Genomic DNA, 23144 nt, shown 5'->3' on the forward strand with positions numbered 1-23144 from the left:
AGGGCTCCGACCGCCCCCGGGGGGGGTCCCGCGGCCACGACCCCCCCCAATTCCCCCCCGGGGCTGCCCCTCGGCCCCAGCGTCACTGTGGAACCAGGAAAACCCTGGGAAGAGCGGGGAGGGGGTTCCAGCCGCGGCTGTCAAGGGCTCCATCTGAGGCTGGGGGGTCCCCAGCACCACGACCACCCCCCCCCGGCCCCCACCGGGCCCTGTTCTCCCTGGAAAACCCCGGGGTCCCCTCGGAACCGGGGAAATTGGGGAGGGGGAGACAATCTGGGCACCCCGTGCCTCCCTAAACCAGGCCGGGGGGCTCCACCCCGCGCCCTCCCCTCATTCCCACCCCAGACCTGACCAGGCACTGTTCTCCTGGGAAACCCTGGGAAAATCGGGGAGGGGGCGCAGTCCAGGCGCCCCCAGACCCCGGCGGGGGGGTCCCGGCGCCCCCGGGGTGGCTGTACATAACCCCGTAGGTAGAGACCCCCGGGGGGGCGGGGGGGGCCGCTTCTGCCTTTACTTTATCATTTTTCCGGCTAATCATCGTGTTTAAGGAGAAATCCCGCTCCCCCCATATGTACCCTCAGCCCCCCCCCCAAATTACCCCCCAGCTGCCGGGGACGTGTAGAAAGCACTTGTAACTTTGCCCCCCCCCCAAATTGCCCCCCCGGGGAAGCACGGGGGGGACCCGTCCGCGGGTGGGGGGGCCCTGGGCCCCCCCCGGAGGGAGCCAGAGTGATTTATTATTATTATTATTTTTTAAAATATATTCTATGTTAATTAAATCCTCTCCGCCAGCGTGTGGTTGATTTGGGGGGGGGGTTCAGCTGCTCCAGCCCCCCCCAGCCCTGCCTGGCCCTTGGGGCGGGGGTCTCTTAATGGGGAGGGGGCAAAGGGGTCTCGGTTTGGGGGGGCAAATGCGATCTCTGATTCGAGGGGGGGGAATTGAGTCCCCCACGTTCCTTGGGGGCTCCTTGAGTTTCCTGGGGAGGCTCGGGGGGGTCCCTGGCGGGGTCCGGGGGTCTCTGGGGTGGTCCGGGGGGATCTGGGGCGTCTGGGGGTCTCTGGGGGGCTCCGGGGGGATCTGTGGGGGTCCGGGGGTCTCTGGCGGGGTCTGGGGGGGTCCGGGGGTGTCCAGGGGTTTCTGGGGGGCTCCGGGGGTCTCTGGGGGATCCGGGGGAATTTGGGGGGTCCGGGGGGGTCCGGGGGTATGGGGGGATCCGGGGGTCCCTGGGGGGCTCCGGGGGTCTCTGGGGGTCCCTGGGGGGCTCCGGGGGTCTCTGGGGGTCTCGGGGGGCGCTGTTCCCCGGCGGTACCGCGGGTCCTCCGCGCCGCCAGGGGGCGCTGCCGCGGGCGGGGGCCGGGCGGGCGCGCGGTCGCGGCCCAGCCGAGCCCAAAGACGCGGCCCCGGCCCGGCCCGGCCCGGCCCGCAGGTACCGGGGGGTCCCGGGGGGTCCCGGGGACCGGGCCGGGGGTCCCGCGGGGCCGCGGGGGCTGCGGGGCCGGGGCAGGGCCCTGTCCGCCTGTGGGGCCTGTGGCGCCGGTGTGGGGGAGACCCCGGGGGGGACACGGGGACCCCGCGGCGGGGAGGGCACCGGGGCGGACACGGGGACCGGGAACTCCCCGGAGGTGTCACCCGGAGAAACGCGGGGACAGAGCCCCCTCGGGGGGTCCCGGGGGGGACTGGGGACGGCCCTCGGCAGGAGGTGACCCCAGCCGGGGGCTGTCCCTGTCCGCAGGGCGGTCTGAGCCCCGCTGAGGGGCTGTCACTGCTCCCGGGGGTGTCACCCCCGCTCCGGGCACTGTGACCTCCGGAGCCGGTCCCGGGGTGCCGCTGCCACCCCCCGCGCTGTGCCCGGGGCTGGTGGCCCCCGGTGCGGCGGGGCCGGGCTGACGTGGGCGCCCGGGGCTGGCGCCGCTTCCTTCCCCTTTCCCCCGTCCTCCGGTCCCGGCGGCTGCAGGCACTGCCCGTGGGCAAACCGGGGACAGGGAGGGGACTCTGGGGACACCGGGGGGGCTCTGGGGACACCGGGGGGCTCTGGGGACACCGGGGGGGGGCTCTGGGGACGGGTTGTGCTGCTGCGGACCGGGGGGCTGGGGGCGCGGGAAGGGACCGGGTCCCCAGCCCGGGGGAGCCTCAGGGTGAGGGTCCATCCTCAGAGGGGACCCGCCCGTGCCGGGGGGCGGCCGGAAGGTTTGGAGGAGTCCCCGTGTCCCGCGGCGGGAGCGGAAACCTCCTCCCTTCCCGTGGGCCGGGGCCGGGGGCATCGCCCGGGGCCGGGGGCATCGCCCGGGGCTGGGGGAATCGGCCGGGGCCGGGGGCATCGCCCGGGGCTGGGGGCATCGCCCGGGGCTGGGGGAATCGGCCGGGGCTGGAGGCATCGCCCGGGGCTGGCGGCATCGCCCGGGGCCGGGGGCATCGCCGGGGCCGGGGACATCGCCCGGGGCTGGGGGCATCGCCCGGGGCTGGGGGAATCGGCCGGGGCCGGGGACATCGGCCGGGGCTGGGGACATCGCCCGGGGCTGGGGACATCGGCCGGGGCTGGCGGCATCGCCCGGGGCCGGGGGCATCGCCCGGGGCCGGGGACATCGCCCGGGGCCGGGGGCATCGCCCGGGGCCGGCAGCATCCCCGTGTCCCCGCAGATGCTGTGACAGCCATGTCGGACGAGAAGCCGCCGCAGCTCGTGGATTATTTCGTGGTGGCCGGGCTGGCGGAGGCGTCGCGGGCGCTGGAGGAGGAGCAGCCGGCGCGGCCGGCGCGGCCCGGGGAGCCCATCACGGACGTGGCCGTGATCATCCGCTCGCAGGGCGAGGAGGTGCCCCAGGGCTTCACCTGCATCGAGACCAGCACGTCGGGACACCCCGTGGACCTCAACGCGGGGCTGCTCAACAACCCGCAGATGTTCCTGTGCTACAAACGCGGGCGGGACAAGCCCCCCCTGATCGAGCTGGGGTGAGTGGGGGGCACCTGAGCCCCTCTCGGGGTCACCCCGGCCCCTCTCGGGGTCCCCCCGGCTCCGCGGGGTGCTCCGGGCTGGGGACAGAGTTTGGGGAGCCGGGAAAGAGCCCGGAGGTGCCGGTGACACCCCCTGGGGATCCCCTCACCGCTCTGCCCCCTCAGGGTGCACTATGAGGGCAAGGACCGGCCCAAGCCGGGCTACCACATCCTGGACACCACCCCCTACAGCCGCTCGGCCAACCTGGCCTCGGGCTCCCCGGGCCACCAGAGAACCTTCCTGACGTTCCGGCGCGCGGCCGAGCCCCCCGGCCACCACACGCTGGGGGTCACCGACATCTGCCTGGTGATGCCCAGCAAGGGCGAGAGCACGCCCCACACCTTCTGCCGTGTGGACAAGAACCTCAACACCAGCATGGTGGGTTTGGGGCTGGGTTTGGGGGTGGGTTTGGGGGGTCCCTCTGGCCGCCCCGGCGCTGCCCGGCCCCTGCTGACCCCCAGCACCCCGATCCCTCCTCGCAGTGGGGCCCCGCGCTGTTCCTGTGCTACAAGATCGCCGTGGCCAAGGACAACACGCTGGTCTACGAGGCAGGTGAGGACCTCGGGATGGGGGTTCTGGGTCCCCCCAGGAGGAGACAGAGTTGTTTAGTGTCATTGTTATTTTTAAAAATATTTCCTGTTTTAATTAACCTCCCGTAGCCAGCATGGGGCTGATTTTGGGGAGGTGCAGGAGCCCCTGGGTCTCCTCAAAGGGGTTTGGGGAGCACAAAGTGGGGGCCTCGAGCTGCCCCAGCACTCCTGGGGGAGACATTGCCAGAACTATGGGACTGGAGTCCCTCACTGGGGAGGGGAGACAATGGGGTCCCTTACTGGGAGGTGTGACATCCCTTACTGGGGTGGCAGTGGAGTTCCTTATTGGGGTCACCGTGGGGTCTCTTACTGGGGGTCAGTTGGGTTTCCTGTTGGGGTGAAATTTTGGGGGGTGGTTTTGTGGAGCTGTGGGCACTCACCTGGCTGCCCCGTCCTCTTTGGGGGACCTGGGGGGCTGATCCTGGTGTCCGTTGTCCACGTGTCCGTGTGTCCATGTGTCCGTGCAGGGCTGCTGAGCCGCTACCCCGAGCAGGACAGCGAGTCCTTCCCGCTGCCCGAGTCGGTGCCCGTGTTCTGCCTGCCCATGGGCGCCACCATCGAGAGCTGGCCCGTGGGCACCAAGTACCCCCTGCCCGTCTTCTCCACCTTCGTCCTCACCGGCGCCTCGGGGGACAAGGCACGGCAGGGCAGGGGGCTCGGGGGGCGTGGGGTGGGGGTCCCCAGTGCCACGGGAAGGGTTGGGTCCCCCGGTCTCAGCACCCACAGCCCCAGTGCTGTGGGACTGGGATCCCCATTCCAGGGGTTCCCAGTGCTGTGGGACTGGGATCCCCATTCCAGGGGTTCCCAGTGCTGTGGGACTGGGATCCCCATTCCAGGGGTTCCCAGTGCTGTGGGAGTGGGATCCCCATTCCAGGGGTTCCCAGTGCTGTGGGACTGGGATCCCCATTCCAGGGGTTCCCAGTGCTGTGGGATGAGGATCCCCAATGCCAGGAGTTCCCAGTGCTGTGGGACCGGGGTCCCCATTCCAGGGGTTCCCAGCCCTCATGTGACCAGCATCCCCAATGCCAGGTGTTCCCAGACCCCACGGGATCAGGATCCCCAATGCCAGGGGTTCCCTTGTGAGACCTGAATCCCTATTCCAGGGGTTCCCTCGTGGGACTGGGATCCCCGTGCCCGGGGTTCCCAGGGGTTCCCAGGGGTTCCCAGGGGTTCCCAGGGGTTCCACCCCCGTGTGCCCGGGATCCCGGGGTTCCCAGGGGTTCCCAGAGGTTCCCAATGCTGTGGGACAGGGATCCCCAATGCCAGGGGTTCCCAGGGTCCCACCCCCGCGTGCCCGGGATCCCGGGGTTCCCAGGGGTTCCCCGGGGTTCCCAGGGGTTCCCAGGGGTTCCCAGAGGTTCCCAATGCTGTGGGACAGGGATCCCCAATGCCAGGGGTTCCCAGGGGTTCCCCGGGTTTCCCAGGGGTTCCCAGGGTCCCACCCCCGCGTGCCCGGGATCCCCGTGCCCGCTGCCCTGACGGCCGTGCCCTGCAGGTGTACGGCGCCGCCATCCAGTTCCACGAGGCGTTCCCGCGGGAGCGGCTGTCGGAGGCGCAGGCGCTGCGCCTGGGGCTGCTCAGCGTGGTGGACCGGCGGCCGGTGCCCGGGCGCTCGCTGCACACGCGCAAGAGCATCTGCGTGCTGTCCCACTGGCCCTTCTTCGACGTCTTCCGCAAGTTCCTCATGTTCATCTACCGCTACTCCATCTCGGGCCCCCACGTGCTGCCCCTGGAGACGTGAGCGCGGACAAGGGGGGGCGCCGGGGGGGGCGGGGGCGGCGGGACCCCCGCGCTGACGGGGCCGCTCCGCCCGCAGGCACATCTCCCACTTCATGCACAACGTGCCCTTCCCGTCCCCGCAGCGCCCGCGGATCCTGGTGCAGGTGAGTCGCCCAGGGGGGACCCCGCCGGGTGAGCCCCCCTCCCGGCGTGTCCCCGCGCCCCCCAGCACGGCTCCGTGTCCCCGCAGATGTCCCCGTACGACAGCCTGCTGCTGTGCCGGCCCGTGTCCTCCCCGCTGCCTCTCAGGTAGGGCTGGGGGCGCTGCTGGGGGGGTGTGGGTGGGGAGGGGGCCGTGGGTGACCGGCGATGTCCCCGTCCCCAGCGGGGCCAGTTTCCTGACGCTGCTGCAGAACCTGGGCCCCGACAACGCGGTGGCGCTGCTGGTGGCCGTGCTCACCGAGCAGAAGCTGCTCATCCACTCGCTGCGCCCCGACGTCCTGACCAGCGTGGGCGAAGCCCTGGTGGCGGTGAGTGACCGCAGGGGACGCGGCGGGGACACCGTGGGGACCCCCCGTGGGGCTGGGGACCCTCCAGTGGGGCTGGGGATCCCGGTCCCACGGCGCTGGGGACCCGTGGCACTGGGGATCCCTGTCCTGCCGTGCTGGGAGCGCTGATCCGTGGGCTGGGCACCTCCGTTCCACAGTGCTGAGGACCCTGACCCACAGGTGGTGGTCCCGCAGCTCCGGAGAGCCCCTCCCGCGGCGCCGGGCCCCCCGTCCCGCCTGGCGGGGGCCCCGCGGCGCTGACCACCCTCGTCCTGTCCCCAGATGATCTTCCCCCTGCGCTGGCAGTGCCCCTACATCCCGCTGTGCCCGCTGGCGCTGGCTGACGTGCTGTGTGCCCCCGTGCCCTTCATTGTAGGCATCCACTCCAGCTACTTCGACCTCTACGAGCCCCCCCGCGACGTCATCTTCGTCGACCTGGACACCAACACCATTTTCCAGTGAGTGTCCCCGGGGCTGGGGGCGGGCCGGGGTCCCGGGGGGTCCCGGGGGGTCCCGGGGGGTCCTGGGGGTCCCGCCCTGCCCTCTGCCTGTGCCTCCAGGAGCGAGGAGAGGAAGCTGCTGTCGCCCCGCGCGCTGCCCCGCCGGCCCTGCAAGGTGCTGCTGGCCTCGCTGCACAGCCTGGCCCAGCAGCTGGACGAGCGTGAGTGGGGGTCCTGGGGGCGTGCTGGGGGGTCTGGGGGCGTGCTGGGGGGTCCCGGGGGCGTGCTGGGGGTCCCGGGGGCGTGCTGGGGGGTCTGGGGGTGTGCTGGGGGGTCCCGGGGGGGTCTGGGGTCCCCACATCCCCCACCTCTGCTGTTACACGGGAGGGACGTGCTGGGGTCAGAAATCCCCCCCTGCCTGGGAGCGCTTTGCAGGCAGGATCAGAGCTGTGGCTTCCCTCCCTCCTTCCCTGGGCGCCGGTGCGGCCGGGCGCCCACGGTGCCTGCGGTGCCCGTGGTGCTGATGCCGGTGCCGCCGCCGGTGCCACCGCCGGTGCCAATGCCGGTGCCAATGCCGGTGCCAATGCCGGTGCCCACGGTGCCCACACCGGTGCCGCCGTGTCCCCGCAGTGCTGAGCGCGCCAGGCGAGGAGGAGCCCCCGGAGCTGGTGCTGAGCGACGCGGAGGCGGCGGGGGGCGCGGCGGGCGCAGCTGGAGCTGGAGGCGCGCGCGGCCTTCCTGCGGTTCATGGCGTGCGCCCTGCGCGGGTACCGCTCCTTCCTGCGCCCCATCGCGCCCGCGCCCGCCCCCGCCGGCCGCGACGCCGGCAGCCTCTTCGCGCTGCAGGGTGAGAGAGGGGCTGGGGGGGGACTGGGGGGTGAGTGTGGGGGCCTGTGCCACCCCGGCCACCCGGGTGTGTCCCATGTTAACCCCATCCCATCCCGGGGATCCCATCCTGGGCATCCCATCCTGTCCTGTCCTACCCCATCCAATCCAATCCAATGCCATGCTGTGCCACCCCATCCCATCCTGGGTATGCCATCCTGTCCTATCCTACCCCATCCCATCCCGGGGATCCCATCCTGGGCATCCCATCCTGTCCTATCCCATCCAATCCAATGCCGTGCCGTGCCATGCTGTGCCACCCCATCCCATCCCGGGCATCCCATTCTGTGTATCCCATCCTATGTGCCCCATCCCATCCCAGGCATGCCATGCCATGCCACCCCATCCCATCCCATCCCACCCCATCCCATCCCACCCCATCCCATCCCATCCCATCCCATCCCATCCCATCCCATCCCATCCCATCCCATCCCATCCCATCCCATCCCATCCCATCCCATCCCATCCCATCCCATCCCATCCCATCCCATCCCATCCCATCCCATCCCATCCCATCCCATCCCATCCCATCCCATCCCATCCCATCCCATCCCATCCCATCCCATCCCATCCCATCCCATCCCATCCCATCCCATCCCATCCCATCCCATCCCATGGATCCCATTATCCCATGGATCCCATCCCGTTATCCCATGGATCCCATCCCGTTATCCCATGGATCCCTCCCTGGTGACGCTGTCCCCTGTCCCCTGTCCCCCGCAGGGTTCCTGCGCTCGCGGGACCGCGCGTACCAGCGCTTCTACGCGCAGCTGCTGCGCACGCAGCTCTTCACGCAGTTCATCGAGGACTGCTCCTTCGCCAGCGACCGCGAGCCCTGCCTCGAGTTCTTCGACACCTGCGTCGACAAGGTGTCAACCCGTGTCCCCCATGTGTCTCCTGGCGTGTCCCCCTGTCCCCCCGCGTGTCCCTGCGTCCCCTTGCGTGTCCCTGTGTCCCCTGGTGTGTCCCCCCGTGTGTCCCTCCGCGTGTCCCCTGCGTGTCCCTGTGTCCCCCCATGTGTCCCTGCGTCCCCTTGCATGTTCCTGTGTCCCCTGGTGTGTCCCCATGTCCCCTTGCATGTCCCCGTGTCCCCGACGTGTCCCCTGGTGTCCCCCACGTGTCCCCTGGTGTGTCCCCGCGTCCCCCCACGTGTCTCCTGGCATGTCCCCCTGTTCCCCCCACGTGTCCCCGTGTCCCTTCACGTGTCCCCGTGTCCCCTGGCATGTCTCCGTGTCCCCTCTTGTCTCCCTGTGTCCCCATGTCCCCCTGCGTGTCCCCGTGTCCCCCCGCGTGTCCCCGGCTCCCGTGCCCTCCGGGCGTGACCCCGCCCCTGCGCAGGTGCAGGTGGATCTGGAGAAGCCCGAGGACACGCCCCTGATGGAGCTGGACGACCCCCGGGGCGGGGAGCACACGGTGTTCATCACGCCCCCGGAGCAGCCGGCGGGGCCGGACGGGGCCGAGCCCCCCGCGCGCTACAGGTGAGACCCCCGGGCCCTCCCCCGCCACCCCCTCCCCAAACCCCCCTTACCTGAGACCCCCGCATGCTACAGGTGAGACCCCCTGGACCCCCTCGGGTCACCCCCGCCCCAAACCCCCTCACCTGAGACCCCCTGGACCCCCTCGGGTCACCCCCTCCCCAAACCCCCTCACCTGAGACCCCCGCATGCTACAGGTGAGACCCCCGGGCCCTCCCCCGCCAGCCCCTCCCCAAACCCCCCTTACCTGAGACCCCCTGGACCCCCTCAGGTCACCCCCTCCCCAAACCCCCCTCACCTGAGACCCCCGGGCCCTCCCCAAACCCCCCTCACCTGTCCCCCCAGGTACGACGGGTTCCCCACGCTGCGCCCGGAGCTGCTGGAGCCCCCCCGGGACCCGCTGGTGGCGCAGCTGTGCCAGGCCCGGAGCAGCGCCCCGAGCAGCCCCGCCCCGCGCCGCACCAAGCAGGTGAGGGACGGGGGCTGGGACACCTGGACAGGTGGGACAGCACCTGGCTGAGTGTCCCCATGAGCTGTGACACTGCCCAGGTGGGACAGTACCTGGCTGAGTGTCCCCATGAGCTGTGACACCCGCCCAGGTGGGACAGCATGTGGCTGAGTGTCCCCATGAGCTGTGACACCTGGACAGGTGGGACAGCACCTGGCTGAGTGTCCCCATGAGCTGTGACACCCGCCCAGGTGGGACAGCATGTGGCTGAGTGTCCCCATGAGCTGTGACACCCGCCCAGGTGGGACAGCACCTGGCTGAGTGTCCCTGTGAGCTGTGACACCTGGACAGGTGGGACAGCACCTGGCTGAGTGTCCCCATGAGCTGTGACACCTGGACAGGTGGGACAGCACCTGGCTGAGTGTCCCCATGAGCTGTGACACCTGCCCAGGTGGGACAGCACCTGGCTGAGTGTCCCCATGGGCTGTGACACCTGGACAGGTGGGACAGCACCTGGCTGAGTGTCCCCATGAGCTGTGACACCTGCCCAGGTGGGACAGCACCTGGCTGAGTGTCCCCATGAGCTGTGACACCTGGACAGGTGGGACAGCACCTGGCTGAGTGTCCCCATGAGCTGTGACACCGCCCAGGTGGGACAGCATGTGGCTGAGTGTCCCCATGAGCTGTGACACCGCCCAGGTGGGACAGTACCTGGCTGAGCTGTGACACCTGCCCAGGTGGGACAGCATGTGGCTGAGTGTCCCCATGAGCTGTGACACCTGGACAGGTGGGACAGCACCTGGCTGAGTGTCCCCATGAGCTGTGACACCGCCCAGGTGGGACAGTACCTGGCTGAGCTGTGACACCTGCCCAGGTGCCCACCTGGGCACGGCGCCGAGGGTCTCAGCTCCCCCCTGACCCCCGGTGTCCCCGGTGTCCCCCGGTGTCCCCAGGAGATGAAGGTGGCCCAGCGCGTGGCCCAGAAGTCGTCGGCGGTGCCGGAGCTGTGGGCGCGGTGTCTCCTGGGCCACTGCTACGGGCTCTGGTTCCTGTACCTGCCCACGCACGTGCGCGCGGCGCCCACCAAGCTGCGCGCGCTGCAGCTCGCCTACGACGTGCTGCGCCAGATGGAGCAGCACAAGGTGGTGCTGCCCGACGAGGTGAGTCCAGGTGCTGCCCGGATCCTCCTGGGAAGGGGAACTGGGGCTGTACTGGGCTGTACTGGGCTGTACTGGGATGGGATGGGCTGTACTGGGCTGCAGCTCGCCTACGACGTGCTGCGCCAGATGGAGCAGCACAAGGTGGTGCTGCCCGACGAGGTGAGTCAGGATCCTCACGGGAAGGGGAACTGGGGCTGGGATGGGCTGTACTGGGCTGTACTGGGATGGGCTGTGCTGGGATGGGCTGTGCTGGGATGGGATGTACTGGGCTGTACTGGGATGGGCTGTACTGGGCTGTACTGGGATGGGATGGGCTGTGCTGGGATGGGCTGGGATGGGATGGGCTGTACTGGGATGGGCTGGGATGGACTGGGATGGGCAGGGACTGGGCACAGGCTGGGCTCCGTGATCCCGGGGCTCTTTCCCACCTGGACACCTGTGCCATCCTGGACACCTGTGCCAGGGGTGCCCCAGGGGTGCCCCCCAGGTGTGCCCCAGGCTGAGGCGCAGGTGCCCCCCAGGTGTGCTACCGCATCCTGATGCAGCTCTGCGGGCAGTACGGGGAGCCCGTGCTGTCCGTGCGCGTCCTGCTGGAGATGAAGCGCGCCGGCATCGTCCCCAACACCGTCACCTACGGCTACTACAACAAGGTGACCCCGAGGGGCTGCACCGGGGGGGCTCCTGGGGGTCCCCCGTGTCCCCTCTGACCCCCCGTGTCCCCCTGGCAGGCGGTGCTGGAGAGCAAGTGGCCGGCGGGGGACGCAGGGGGGGCGGCTGCGCTGGGCCAAGCTGCGGAACGTGGTGCTGGGCGCGGCGCAGTTCCGGCAGCCGCTGCGGCACCGGGAGCGCCGCGGCGCCGCCGGAGACCCCCGGGGTGCGTGAGGGGCCGGGGGCAGTGGGGGAATTCGGCACCCTGCTCACACCCCCCTGTCCCCTCGCAGGGGATGGAGCCCCTCCGAGTGTCTGGGGGGCCTGGGGGAGACCCCGGTGACCCTGCCCTGTCCCCTCCTGCCAGGGCCTGGAGCCCCCTGGGGTGGGGGGGCTGTGGGGGGGCCTGGACCCCCATTAACGTCCCCTTGTCCCTCCGGATGGGAGTGATGGGAGGGGGCTTCTGTCACTGACCCCTCTGTCCCTCCCCGTTTTTAGGTTTTAGGGGTCTCCTGTCACTGTCCCCTCTGTCCCTCCCTGTTTTTGGGGGTCTCCTGTCACTGTCCCCTCTGTCCCCGCAGGTGACCAGGCGCCCCCCGCCCCGCGCCCCCCCCTGCAGCGCCAGACCACCTGGGCGGGCCGGAGCCTGCGGGACCCGGCGCCGGCGCCGCGCCTGGTGAAGAGCGGCAGCCTCAGTTTCCCCGGCAGCGCCCGCAGCGAGGGCGGCGCCCGGGCAGAGCCCCCCCTGCTCCCCGAGCCCCCCCTGCTCCCCGAGACCCCCACCCCGCCCCGGCCGCGCGCCGCCCCCGCCTCGGCCCACGGGAGCCTCTCGGACGTGGGCACCGACGAGAGCGGCGGGGACGAGGCCCCGGGCGGGGGTCCCGGGGGCGGTCCCGGGGGGGTGACCCCGCGCCGGGGGCTGGCGGCAAAGCTGCAGCAGCTGCTGTCCCCCGGCAGGCGCCCCCCGGCGCGCCCCGAGCCCCCCCGGGAGCGCCGCGGGTCGGAGCAGCGGGACGGGGACCCCTCCTCGCGCCGCAGCCCCGCCGAGAGCCTGCTGCGGCCCCGGGAGCGCCCCGAGTCCACGGCGTCCGAGGTACCGGGGCTCTGCGTGTCCCCTGGGTGTCCCTGCGTGTCCCCTGGGTGTCACTGCGTGTCACTGTGTGTCCCCTGTGTGTCCCTGTGTGTCCCTGCGTGTCCCCTGTGTGTCCCTGCATGTCACTGCGTGTCACTGCGTGTCCCTGTGTGTCCCTGCGTGTCCCTGTGTGTCCCCTGTGTGTCCCTGCGTGTCCCTGCGTGTCCCTGTGTCCCCCAGCCGTCCCCCCTGACCCGTGTCCCCCCAGAGCTCCGTGTCCCTGTGTGTCACTGTGTCCCTGTGTGTCCCTGTGTGTCCCCACGTGTCCCTGCGTGTCCCTGTGTCCCTGTGTGTCCCTGTGTGTCCCCACGTGTCCCTGCGTGTCCCTGTGTCCCCCAGCCGTCCCCCCTGACCCGTGTCTCCCCCAGAGCTCCGTGTCGCTGGGCAGTGAGCTGGACCTGTCCGACGCCTCGGGGGGCAGCACCGGCGCCCCCAAATCCACGGAGCCCTGCACGGATGGGACAGCGGGGACAGAGCCCCCCGCCCTGGAGGTGAGAGGGGCAGAGGGGTCTGGGGCAGAGGGGTTTGGGGGCAGAGGGGTCTGGGGGCAGAGCTCAGGTTTGGGGCAGAGCTCAGGTTTGGGGGGCAGAGCTCAGGTTTGGGGGGCAGAGCTCAGGTTTGGGGCAGAGCTCAGGTTTGGGGCAGAGGGGTCTGGGGGCAGAGGGGTTTTGGGCAGAGGGGTTTGGGGCAGAGAGATTTGGGGGCAGAGGGGTCTGAGGCAGAGGGGTTGGGGGCAGAGCTCAGGTCTGGGGGCAGAGGGATCTGGGCGCAGAGGGGTCTGGGGGCAGAGCTCAGGTTTGGGGCAGAGCTCAGGTTTAGGGCAGAGGGGTCTGGGGGCAGAGGGGTCTGGGGGCAGAGGGGTCTGGGGGCAGAGGGGTTTTGGGCAGAGAGATTTGGGGGCAGAGGGGTCTGGGGGCAGAGGGGTCTGGGGGCAGAGGGGTTTTGGGCAGAGATTTGGGGGCAGAGGGGTTTTGGGCAGAGATTTGGGGGCACAGCCCCGCTGAGGCCGCAGTCGCTGCCCAGGTGCTGCTGTCCAGCTGCTCGCGCTGCCCCGGCTGTGCCGCGCTCGTGTTCGACGAGGAGCTCATGGCCGGCTGGACCTCGGACGACTCCAACCTCAACACCTCCTGCCCCTTCTGCTCCCGCTCCTTCGTGCCCTTCCTGAGCATCGAGATCCGCGACTTCCGCCGGCCCCCCAGGTGAGGACCCCCGGGATGACCCCTGGAGACCCCCCGGGACCCCCAGGCGGCCTCAGGGACCCCCGTCCTCTCTGGGGACACCCTGATGTCCAAGTGTCCTCCCGATGTCCCCGAGGTGTCCCCTCTTTGCTCCCCTTCCTCCCATCCATCCTCTGGGGTCCCCCAGTGCCCCCCATTCCCGTGACCCCCCCGTCTCTCCCGCAGCCCCCCCGGGGCCGGCCCGGTGCCCCCCTCCCCGCAGGGGCCGGTGCTGAGCGACCGCCGGCGCTGCCTCGAGCTGGACGAGACCCCCGAGCTCTGCAACGGCTGCGCCGACACCCCGGTACCGGGGGGACCCCGGGATGGGGCTGGGGGGCTCGGGGGGGCTGGGATTGACCCGGGATTGTGGGTGGGAGTGGGGAGGAGCCCCCCATCCCTGATATTCGGGGTTGGGAGAGCCCCACCTGGGATTTGGGTCACTGGGGGTCCCCGCCGGTGCTTTGGTGGTTCTGGGCTGGGCAGGGGCTCCCTCACCAGCACAATTTGGGGGTCCCAAGTGTGTCCCCCCCCCATTCCCAGGTCCTGGTGTGTTACAGGGCTGGGCAGGGGGTGTCCCCCCTCTCTAACTCGAGGGTCCCCCGTGTGTCCCCCCCTGTTCCCAGGTCCTGGTGTGTTACAGGGCTGGGCAGGGGGTGTCCCCCCTCTCTAACTCGAGGGTCCCCCGTGTGTCCCCCCCTGTTCCCAGGTCCTGGTGTGTTACAGGGCTGGGCAGGGGGTGTCCCCCCTCTCTAACTCGAGGGTCCCCTGTGTGTCCCCCCTCAGCCCCCGGGGCGCCGGGAGCGCGTGGCCTTCGCCTACCTGAGCCCGCTGGTGCTGCGCAAGGAGCTGGAGAGCCTGGTGGAGAACGAGGGCGGGGAGCTGCTGGCGCGGCCCGAGCTGGTGGACAGCCACCCCATCATCTACTGGAACCTCGTGTGGTACTTCCAGCGCCTGGCGCTGCCCAGCAACCTCCCCCTGCTGCTGCTGGGCTCGCAGCACGCCCCCCGCGACCCCCAGGTGGGCTTGGGGGACTACCGGGGGCTGGGGGGGCGGGGAGGGGGTCCCTGCCGGGGCTGACCCCCCCCTCCCGCAGCCCCCCGAGCCCTCCCGGGTGCGCGTGAGGCTCCTGTGGGATGTGCTGAGCCCCGAGCCCGAGAGCTGCCCCCCGCTGTACATCCTGTGGAGGCTGCACAGTGAGCGGGGATGGGGGGGACAGGGGGGACAGGGGACAGGGGGACATGGGGGACAGGGGAGAGGGGGACATGGGGGACAGGGGAGAGGGGAAAAGGGAAATGGGGAAAGGGGATATGGGGTGTGGAAATGGGGATATGGGGTGGGGATATGGGGTACAGGAAAGGGGATATGGGGGAAAGGGTTAGTTATATGGGGTTAGTTATATGGGGTTAGTTATATGGGGTTAGTTATATGGGGTTAGTTATATGGGGTTAGTTATATGAGTTTAGTTATATGGGGTTAGTTATATGGGGTTAGTTATACGGGGTTAGTTATACGGGGTTAGTTATACGGGGTTAGTTATACGGGGTTAGTTATATGGGGTTATATGTTATATGTTATAACCCCATAGTTATATGGGGAATGGGAATGGGGATATGGGGTGGGGACATGGGAGAGGGGAAAGGGGACATGGGGAATGGGAATGGGAATGGGGATAGGGGGTGTGGGAATGGGGATATGGGGGACAGGGGAGAGGGGACAGGGAGGAAGAGGATGTGGGGTGGGGATATGGGGAATGGGAATGGGGATATGGGGGTGGGAATATGGGAAAGGGGAATGGGGAATGGGGAATGGGGAATGGGGAAAGGGAATAGGGGGTAGGGGAAAGGGGACATGGGGGTGTGAGAATGGGGTACAGGGATGGGGATATGGGAAAGGGGATAGGGGAAAGTGGATATGGGGATGGGGTAATGCGGGTGGGGAAAGGGGATATGGGAGTGGGAATATGGGGATGTGGGGTATGGAAATGGGGACACAGGGGTGGAAGGAGTAGGGGAATGGCCAAGAGCAAAGAGGGGGACTGGGGACACCAAGGGACCCCAGGTAACATCCCTGGGGGTTTGGGGACACCGGGGTCACTCTGGGGTGACACTTGGGGGTCCCCCAGGTAACATCCCTGGGGGTTTGGGGACACCGGGGTCACTCTGGGGTGACACTTGGGGGTCCCCCAGGTAACATCCCCCCCCGGCTGCACCCCTGGGGCCCCCCGCCCGCCCCCTTCTCGCTGACCTTCCTGGAGGCCCTGCTGAGCCACGTGGGGCTCAACGAGGTGCACAAAGCCATCGGGCTCTTCCTGGAGACCCTCGCAGCGCCCGGAGCCCCCCAGACCCTGCACAGGTACGGACAGACCCCCCGAATCCCCCCAGATCCCCCCGAAATCCCCTCACGGCTCCTCCTGCAGGAGCATCTACCGCGAGCTGCTGTTCCTGACGCTGGCGGCGCTGGGCCGGGAGCACACGGACATCGGTGAGGGGCTGGGGGCACGGGGGGCTGGGGGACAGGGGGGACACGGGGGACACAGGGGGGACACGGGGGGCTGGGGGACAGGGGGGACACAGGGGGGACACGGGGAGCTGGGGGGACGGGGGACACAGGGGGCTCAGGGGGGACACGGGGGGCTGGGGGGACACGGGGGGCTCAGGGATGGGGGGACACAGGGGGCTCAGGGGGGACACGGGGGGCTGGGGGGACGGGAGGGGCTGGGGGACACGGGGGGTTAGGGGGGACATGGGGGTCTCAGGGGGGTGTGGGTGGTGCTGGGGGGCTCAGGATGAGTACATGGGGACTCAGGGGGTGGCACAGGGGGACACGGGGGGTCTGGGGGTTCGGGGATCGCTCAGGGCGTGTTCAGGGGGGGACCCGGGGGTCTCTGGGCTCCAGCTGAGCCCCTCCCGTCCCCCCCAGCCGCCTTCGACCGCCGGTACCGCTCGGCGCTGGGGAAGCTCGGGGGGGCCCTGGGCCGGGACGAGCTGCGGCGGCGGCGGGCGCAGCCCCCCAGCGCCAAAGCCTCCGACTGCCGCCGCACCTTCGGGGCGCCCCCCGAGTGCTGAGCGGGGACCGGGACCCCCGGGACCCCCCCGGGCCGGAGACCGGGACCCCTGGGACCCCCGGGAACCCCCGGGCTGGAGACCGGGACCCCCGGGATCCCCCCGGGCCGGGGACCGGGACCCCCGGGATCCCCCCGGGCCGGAGACCGGGACCCCTGGGACCCCCGGGATCCCCCCGGGCCGGAGACCGGGACCCCCGGGACCCCCCCGGGACCCCCGCAGGCCAGAGACCGGGACCCCCGGGATCCCCCCAGACCCACCACGGTGGGAGAAGGACACACACCCCAGTGTTAGACAGGACCTCCCCCCCGGGGAAGGACCCCCCAAATGCGACAGGGACCCCCCAAATGCGAGAGGGACCCCCCGAGTGCTGGGGGAGGGCCCGGGTGGGGAGGGGACCCCCCCCCGCCCACCCTGGGGACCCCCAGGACCCCCCTCAAACGCTCCATGGTGGGGGAGGAGGGAGCCCCGGCAACCCCCAGGCTCACGACGGGTTTTCTATGTCAGTGTTAATCTATTTTTATTTATTTATTCACCCCCCCAGAGGGAGAGCGCGGGTGGGACGGGCACGGGCGGCTCTGGGTGTTTCCCCCTCCTCATTTCTGCCCCCGTTCTCACCCGGGGGGAGTCGGGCTTGGTTCTTTTCCCCCCTCGGGTGGTGCCAGGGCAGGGGGGGGCTCTGGGTTTGTCCCCCCTCACCCCCAGCCCGCCCGCGCACCCCGGGGGGGTTCGGTGGCCATTGGGAGGGGGCTCGGGGCCGCCCCCTCCCCTCGCACTGTGCAATAGCAGCCCCCGCCCCAGGGGCCTGTAAATAAAAGCTGCTGCGGTATTTTCCTCGCTGCTTCCACGGCGTTTTATTTTATTTTAGCGGGGAGGGGTCTGGGGGCGCGGAGCCCCCGGGGGCGGCGGGGGGGGGGGAGCTGAGGCCGCGTCCGCCATCTTGGACCCGGGCGCTGCCCTCACGCCGCCATCTTGGATCCTGGCACGGGCCATGAGGCCTGGCGGGTACCGGGGACCGCGCCGCCGCCCCGCCGGGCCCGGGGGCGTGGGGGAGCCCTGCCCGGTGCCCGTGGAGCCGGGACCGCCCCCGGAGCCGGGCGCGGCCTCGCACCGGCGCCACGTGGGGCGGAACCGGGCCGGTAGCGGGCCCGGGGCCGGTACGGCGCCCGCGAGGGGCCAAAACTCCTTCGCGGGCCGGGGGAGAAGTCGCGCGCAGCCACCGCGCGCCGCCCGCGGTACCCGGATGTTCAGACTCGGGGACCCATTAAAGGCGCCCCGCGGGGAAGCTCGGCGCGTTCCCATTGGTGCAGCGTGGCGTCAATCCTTGCTAGGACAGCCAGTAAAAGTGGGGAGGCGGGCTAACGGCGGAGTGCAGCGTTTCTATTAGTGAGATCCCGTGCCAGTCTGGGCGCCGCACCAATGGGCGTCGCGGACGGGGTCGGGAGGCGGGGCGGGCGCGGCGGCGGCGGCGGCCAATCAGCGGCATTGTTTGTGGTGGTGCCGGTTGCGCTCGGCGGCGGCCGCGTCTGCTCCGCCCGCCCGGCCCGGGACCCCCGGGACCCCCCGGGACCCGCCGGGACCCCCCGGGAACCGCCGAGAATCCACCGGGAGCCGCCGGGAACCGCCGGGAACGCGCCGCGACCCCCCGCGACCCCCGAGCCAGGTGAGGCCCGCGGGGGCGGCGGGGCCGGGCCCGGCGGGGGCGGGGCAGGGCCTGGCGGAGGGGGGGCGAGCCCCGGCGGACGGGGGCGATCCGGGGGCGGCCGAGGGGCGGATTTGGGGGGCCGAGGGGCGGATTTGGGGGCGGCTGCGGGCAGCAGGCACAGCCCGCGGGGCTGCGGGCGATCCGGGCTGTGCCTCGGGGGCGCAGAGCTCGGAACTGGGGGGGCAGAGCCCGCGGGGCTGGGCGGCGGCGGAGCGCGGGTGAGGGGAGCAGGGCTGGGATTTGGGGGAGCAGGGCTGGGATTGGGGGAGCAGGGCTGGGATTTAGGGGAGCAGGGCTGGGATTTGGGGGAGCAGGGCTGGGATTTGGGATTTGGGGGAGCAGAGCTGGGATTTAGGGGAGCAGGGCTGGGATTTGGGGGAGCAGGGCTGGGATTTGGGATTTGGGGGAGCAGGGCTGGGATTGGGGGAGCAGGGCTGGGGTTTGGGATTTAGGGGAGCAGGGCTGGGATTTGGGGGAGCAGGGCTGGGATTTGGGGGAGCAGAGCTCAGAGATTTAGGGGAGCAGGGCTGGGATTTAGGGGAGCAGGGCTGGGATTTGGGGGAGCAGGGCTGGGATTTAGGGGAGCAGGGCTGGGATTTGGGGGAGCAGGGCTGGGATTTGGGGAGCAGGGCTGGGATTGGGGGAGCAGGGCTGGGATTTGGGATTTAAGGGAGCAGGACTGGGATTTGGGATTTAGGGGAGCAGGGCTGGGATTTAGGGGAGCAGAGTTCAGAGATTTGGGGGAGCAGGGCTAGGATTTAGGGGAGCAGGGCTGGGATTTGGGGGAGCAGGGCTGGGATTGGGGGAGCAGGGCTGGGATTTGGGGGAGCAGGGCTGGGATTTGGGGGAGCAGGACTAGGATTTAGGGGAGCAGGGCTGGGATTTGGGGAGCAGAGCCGGAAGCATTGGGGGCACAGATCTGGGGGGAGAACGGGCTCGGATTTTAGGGAGCAGATCTCAGAGATTTGGGGGGGCAGAGCTCAAATTTGGGGCACAGCCTGGAGGGTTGGTGGGGGCAGAGCTCAGGGATTTTGGGGAGGGGCAGAGCTCGGATTTTTGGGAGCAGAACCCGGGAGGTTCTCGGGGCACAAAGCAGATGGATTTGGGGAGGCGGGGAGTAAACCAGACGGATCTGGAGGAGCAGAGCTCGGGGATTTGGGGCAGAGCTCAGGGATTCTGAGGAGCAGAGAGCTCAGATTTTTTGGGGTGTAGAGCTCAGGGATTTTGGGGAGCAGAGCTCAGGGGTTTTGAGGAGCAGAGCTCGGGGATTTTGGGGAGCAGAGCTCAGGGATTTTGGGGAGCAGAGCTCAGGGGTTTTGGGGTGTAGAGCTCAGGGGTTTTGGGGTGTAGAGCTCAGGGGTTTTGGGGAGCAGAGCTCGGGGGTTTTGGGGAGCAGAGCTCGGGGATTTTGGGGAGCAGAGCTCGGGGATTTGGGGCAGAGCTCAGGGATTCTGAGGAGCAGAGAGCTCAGATTTTTTGGGGTGTAGAGCTCAGGGGTTTTGGGGAGCAGAGCTCGGGGATTTTGGGGAGCAGAGCTCGGGGATTTTGGGGAGCAGAGCTCGGGGGTTTTGGGGAGCAGAGCTCGGGGATTTTGGGGAGCAGAGCTCAGATATTTTGGGGTGTAGAGCTCAGGGGTTTTGGAGAGCAGAGCTCAGGGATTTTGGGGAGCAGAGCTCGGGGGTTTTGGGGAGCAGAGCTCAGGGATTTTGGGGTGTAGAGCTCAGGGGTTTTGGGGGTCAGCCCAGCAGGTTTGGGGGAGCGCCGGGGAATCCCCCGGGAGAACGGGGAAGGGGCGGGGGCGTCCCGGGGGTTCCCGGGGGATTTAGGGAGGCGGACGCCGGGATCGCCCCCCGCCAGCCCCCCTTTGTTCCGTGCCGGGGTTCGGGAGCGCCTCCCGGTCCTTCCCGCGCCGTTTTCCCGTTCGCTGCTGGAAGCGGCTCCGGCCTCATCCAGGATTTCCTCCCCGCGGGATTCTCCCTTTCCCTGCTCCCCCCTCGCTTCCCGGGGCCGCTTCCCCGGCTCGGACCCGGCAGGGAAACTTTGCCATCCCTGGGATAACGCGGAGCAGGAGCCGGCGCCTTCCCGGGGGCTCTGCCCGCGCCCCTTCCCGGGTTTTGGGTGGGATCGGGATGGAAACGCCGCACTGGCAGGGGGAGGAGGGCACGGACCCCTCCTCAGCCGCCTTGGGGAGGCTGGATCCTCTCCCGAGAGGAGATCCGAGAGGATTCCTCCTCCCGGGGATGGGGATTGCTGCTCCCGAGGAGAATCCTTCCCCAGATCCCCAAATTTGAGGCGTTTTTCCCCGGAGAAGGGAGCTGCGATGGCGGGGGAGGGGGTGGCTTGCCGGGAAGGAGGAGGAGGAGGAGGAGGAGGAGATTTGGGGATCTGGGAGCAGGGAGGAAGAGCGGCGGCGTGCGGATGCGCCGGGATCCATTGGCTTTTCCAGAGCGTTTCTGAGCCGGTTTTTTTTTTTACATCCATTTGGTTTTGTGGAGCCTCCTCGGGCACTGCCGGGCAGGAGGAGGAGGAGGAGGAAGGGGGAGCACGGGAATGGGAGCAGCCTCCTCCTGGCAGGAGTGTGGGAGGATTTGACTCCTGTTCCTCGGTGCTCCCGCGTGGGGGCTGGGGCGGGATCGCACAGGCGGCTGCGGTTTTTGGGGAATTTCTGGGGTTTTGAGGACTGGAGGCGCAGGGAGACGCCCCCCGCTGGGGGAGGCCCTGTCACATCCCAGGATTTGGGACATCCACGGCGCTCCAGGTGCTGCTGGGGGGGAATGGAGGCGATGCAGCCGTGGGGATCCCCCGGCCTCGCCGGGATCCACCCGAGGGCAGGGTTGTGCTGAAATTACCGCAGGGTTGGAGCTGCTGGGATCTGCCTGAGGGATCCACCCCGGGGATCTGATCCAGGGATCCACCCGAGGGATCTACCCGAGGGCAGGGTTGTGCTGGAATTACCGCAGGGTCGGAGCCGCTGGGATCCGCCTGAGGGATCCACCCCGGGGATCTGCTCCAGGGATCTACTCCAGGGATCTGCCCCAGGGATCCGCCCAGAGGGATCTGCCTGAGGGATCCGCCCCAGGGATCCCCCGCGGTGCCGTGGCCCTGATCCTTCAGGATCCCGGTGCCACCTTCTCCTGGCACCTGTCCCGGTCACGAGGCCGGCGCTGACGGGAGAATCCCTCCATCCATCCATCATCCATCCCTCTATCCCTCCATCCCTCCATCCATCCATCCATCCATCCATCCATCCATCCCTCTATCCCTCCATCCCTCCATCCATCCATCCATCCGTCCGTCCATCCCTCCATCCCTCCCTCCATCCCTCCATCCCTCCATCCATCCATCCATCCATCCATCCATCCATCCATCCATCCGTCCTTCCTCCCTCCATCCATCCCTCTATCCCTCCATCCCTCCATCCATCCATCCGTCCGTCCTTCCTCCCTCCATCCATCCCTCTATCCCTCCATCCCTCCATCCATCCATCCGTCCGTCCTTCCTCCCTCCATCCATCCATCCATCCATCCATCCATCCATCCCTCCATCCATCCCTCCATCCATCCATCCCTCCATCCATCCATCCATCCATCCATCCATCCATCCATCCATCCATCCATCCATCCATCCATCCATCCCTCCATCCATCCATCCCTCCATCCATCCATCCCTCCATCCATCCATCCCTCCATCCATCCATCCATCCATCCATCCGTCCATCCATCCATCCATCCATCCCTCCATCCATCCATCCCTCCATCCTCCAGCGTCCCCTCTGCCGGGATCCCGCCTCCCCTCAGGTGCTCCGGCATGGGCCGGGCGGGGTTTATCCCATTTATCCCTCTCTGGGTGTTCCTGGAAGTGCCTTCCCCTCTGATTCCAAAGGGATCAGGATCCGGATCCCTTTCCTGAGGAAGATCAATCACTGGAGCTCCTGTCCTGGTCATTTCCCAGCTCACTGACAATTTTCTGCGCTTGGCTCTTCCGTATCCGATGGCAAAACTCTCCTTGGTCCATCGGTGTTCCTGGTGGGAATCTGGGAGCTTGGAAATCACAGATCCTGGAATTCTGCTCCGGAGCCGTGGGCAGCGCAGCCACGGGTGGCTGGGATTGTGTTTGCCGTGGGGTTTGGTGGTGCTTTAGGCTCTTTTCCGGGGATTTCGGGATATTCCCTGTTCTGCAGCATCTCTCGGTGCCGTGGCTGGGGTGGGAAGTGTTGGGATGCGCCCGCATTTCCCTGCAGGAATTTCCTCCCAATGTTCCACCTGGATCTCCCCTTTCCCAGCTTGAAGCCATTTCTGCCACTCCGTGTCCTTGTCCCAGGTCCCTCCCAGCCCTCGGAGCCCCTTTGGCCACCAGAAGATGCTCCAGGGTCTCCCTGGGCCTTCCCTTTCCCAGGCTGGGCCATCCCAGCTCTCCCAGCCCGGCTCCATGGCCGGGCCCTTTCCCTGGTGGCTTTAACACCTCCGGATGCCCCTTCCCACAGGGAATGTGCAGGGACATCCCACAGCACACAGGGAATGTCCAGGGACATCCCACAGGACACAGGGAATGTCCAGGGACATCCCACAGCACACAGGGAATGTGCAGGGACATCCCACAGCACACAGGGAATGTCCAGGGACATCCCACAGGGCACAGGGAATGTCCAGGGACATCCCAGCCCCTTCCACAGGACACAGGGAATGTCCAGGGACATCCCGGCCCCTTCCACAGGGAATGTCCAGGGACATCCCACAGGACACAGGGAATGTGCAGGGACATCCCACAGCACACAGGGAATGTCCAGGGACATCCCACAGCACACAGGGAATGTCCAGGGACATCCCACAGCACACAGGGAATGTGCAGGGACATCCCACAGGACACAGGGAATGTCCAGGGACATCCCAGCCCCTTCCACAGGACACAGGGAATGTCCAGGGACATCCCACAGGACACAGGGAATGTCCAGGGACATCCCGGCCCCTTCCACAGGGAATGTCCGGGGACATCCCGGCCCCTTCCCACAGGGAATGTCCCGGGACATCCCGGCCCCTTCCCGACAAGGAGCCGTGGGAGGAGCTGCCCTGTTGTGTCTGGGGGTGCTTCTGTCGCCCGCTGGGTTTGGGTTTTGGGTTTTGGGTT

At 68.8% G+C, this 23144-nt stretch overlaps 2 protein-coding genes across 3 annotated transcripts in view; both read left to right on the top strand.

The window, feature by feature from the left end:
* Nucleotides 1-1337: 1337 nt before the first annotated feature.
* Nucleotides 1338-17141, top strand: DENND4B (DENN domain containing 4B). Its single transcript, XM_063421215.1, is given in 29 exon segments — nucleotides 1338-1427; nucleotides 2639-2948; nucleotides 3117-3369; nucleotides 3474-3543; nucleotides 4049-4218; nucleotides 5077-5318; nucleotides 5398-5464; nucleotides 5551-5609; nucleotides 5686-5830; nucleotides 6131-6306; nucleotides 6409-6509; nucleotides 6919-6986; nucleotides 6988-7135; nucleotides 7897-8042; nucleotides 8512-8651; nucleotides 8994-9117; nucleotides 10050-10256; nucleotides 10778-10906; nucleotides 10985-11011; nucleotides 11013-11130; nucleotides 11486-11997; nucleotides 12405-12527; nucleotides 13060-13235; nucleotides 13440-13557; nucleotides 14037-14270; nucleotides 14347-14446; nucleotides 15440-15605; nucleotides 15670-15734; nucleotides 16173-17141. Coding segments are annotated over 28 exon segments (4326 nt in total). The 5' UTR covers nucleotides 1338-1427; nucleotides 2639-2652; the 3' UTR covers nucleotides 16319-17141.
* Nucleotides 17142-17794: 653 nt separating this feature from the next.
* Nucleotides 17795-23144, top strand: part of GATAD2B (GATA zinc finger domain containing 2B) — a 28994-nt gene continuing 23644 nt past the window's right edge. The window contains exon 1 of one of the 2 annotated variants that reach the window (XM_063421219.1): nucleotides 17795-17978. The gene's annotated coding sequence lies outside the window, so the exon portion shown is untranslated. The remainder of the gene's footprint in view (nucleotides 17979-23144) is intronic. The other variant, XM_063421217.1, reaches the window with a different exon arrangement.

Source organism: Prinia subflava, chromosome 35 (assembly GCF_021018805.1).
Source record: "Prinia subflava isolate CZ2003 ecotype Zambia chromosome 35, Cam_Psub_1.2, whole genome shotgun sequence".
Lineage (NCBI taxonomy): Eukaryota > Metazoa > Chordata > Aves > Passeriformes > Cisticolidae > Prinia > Prinia subflava.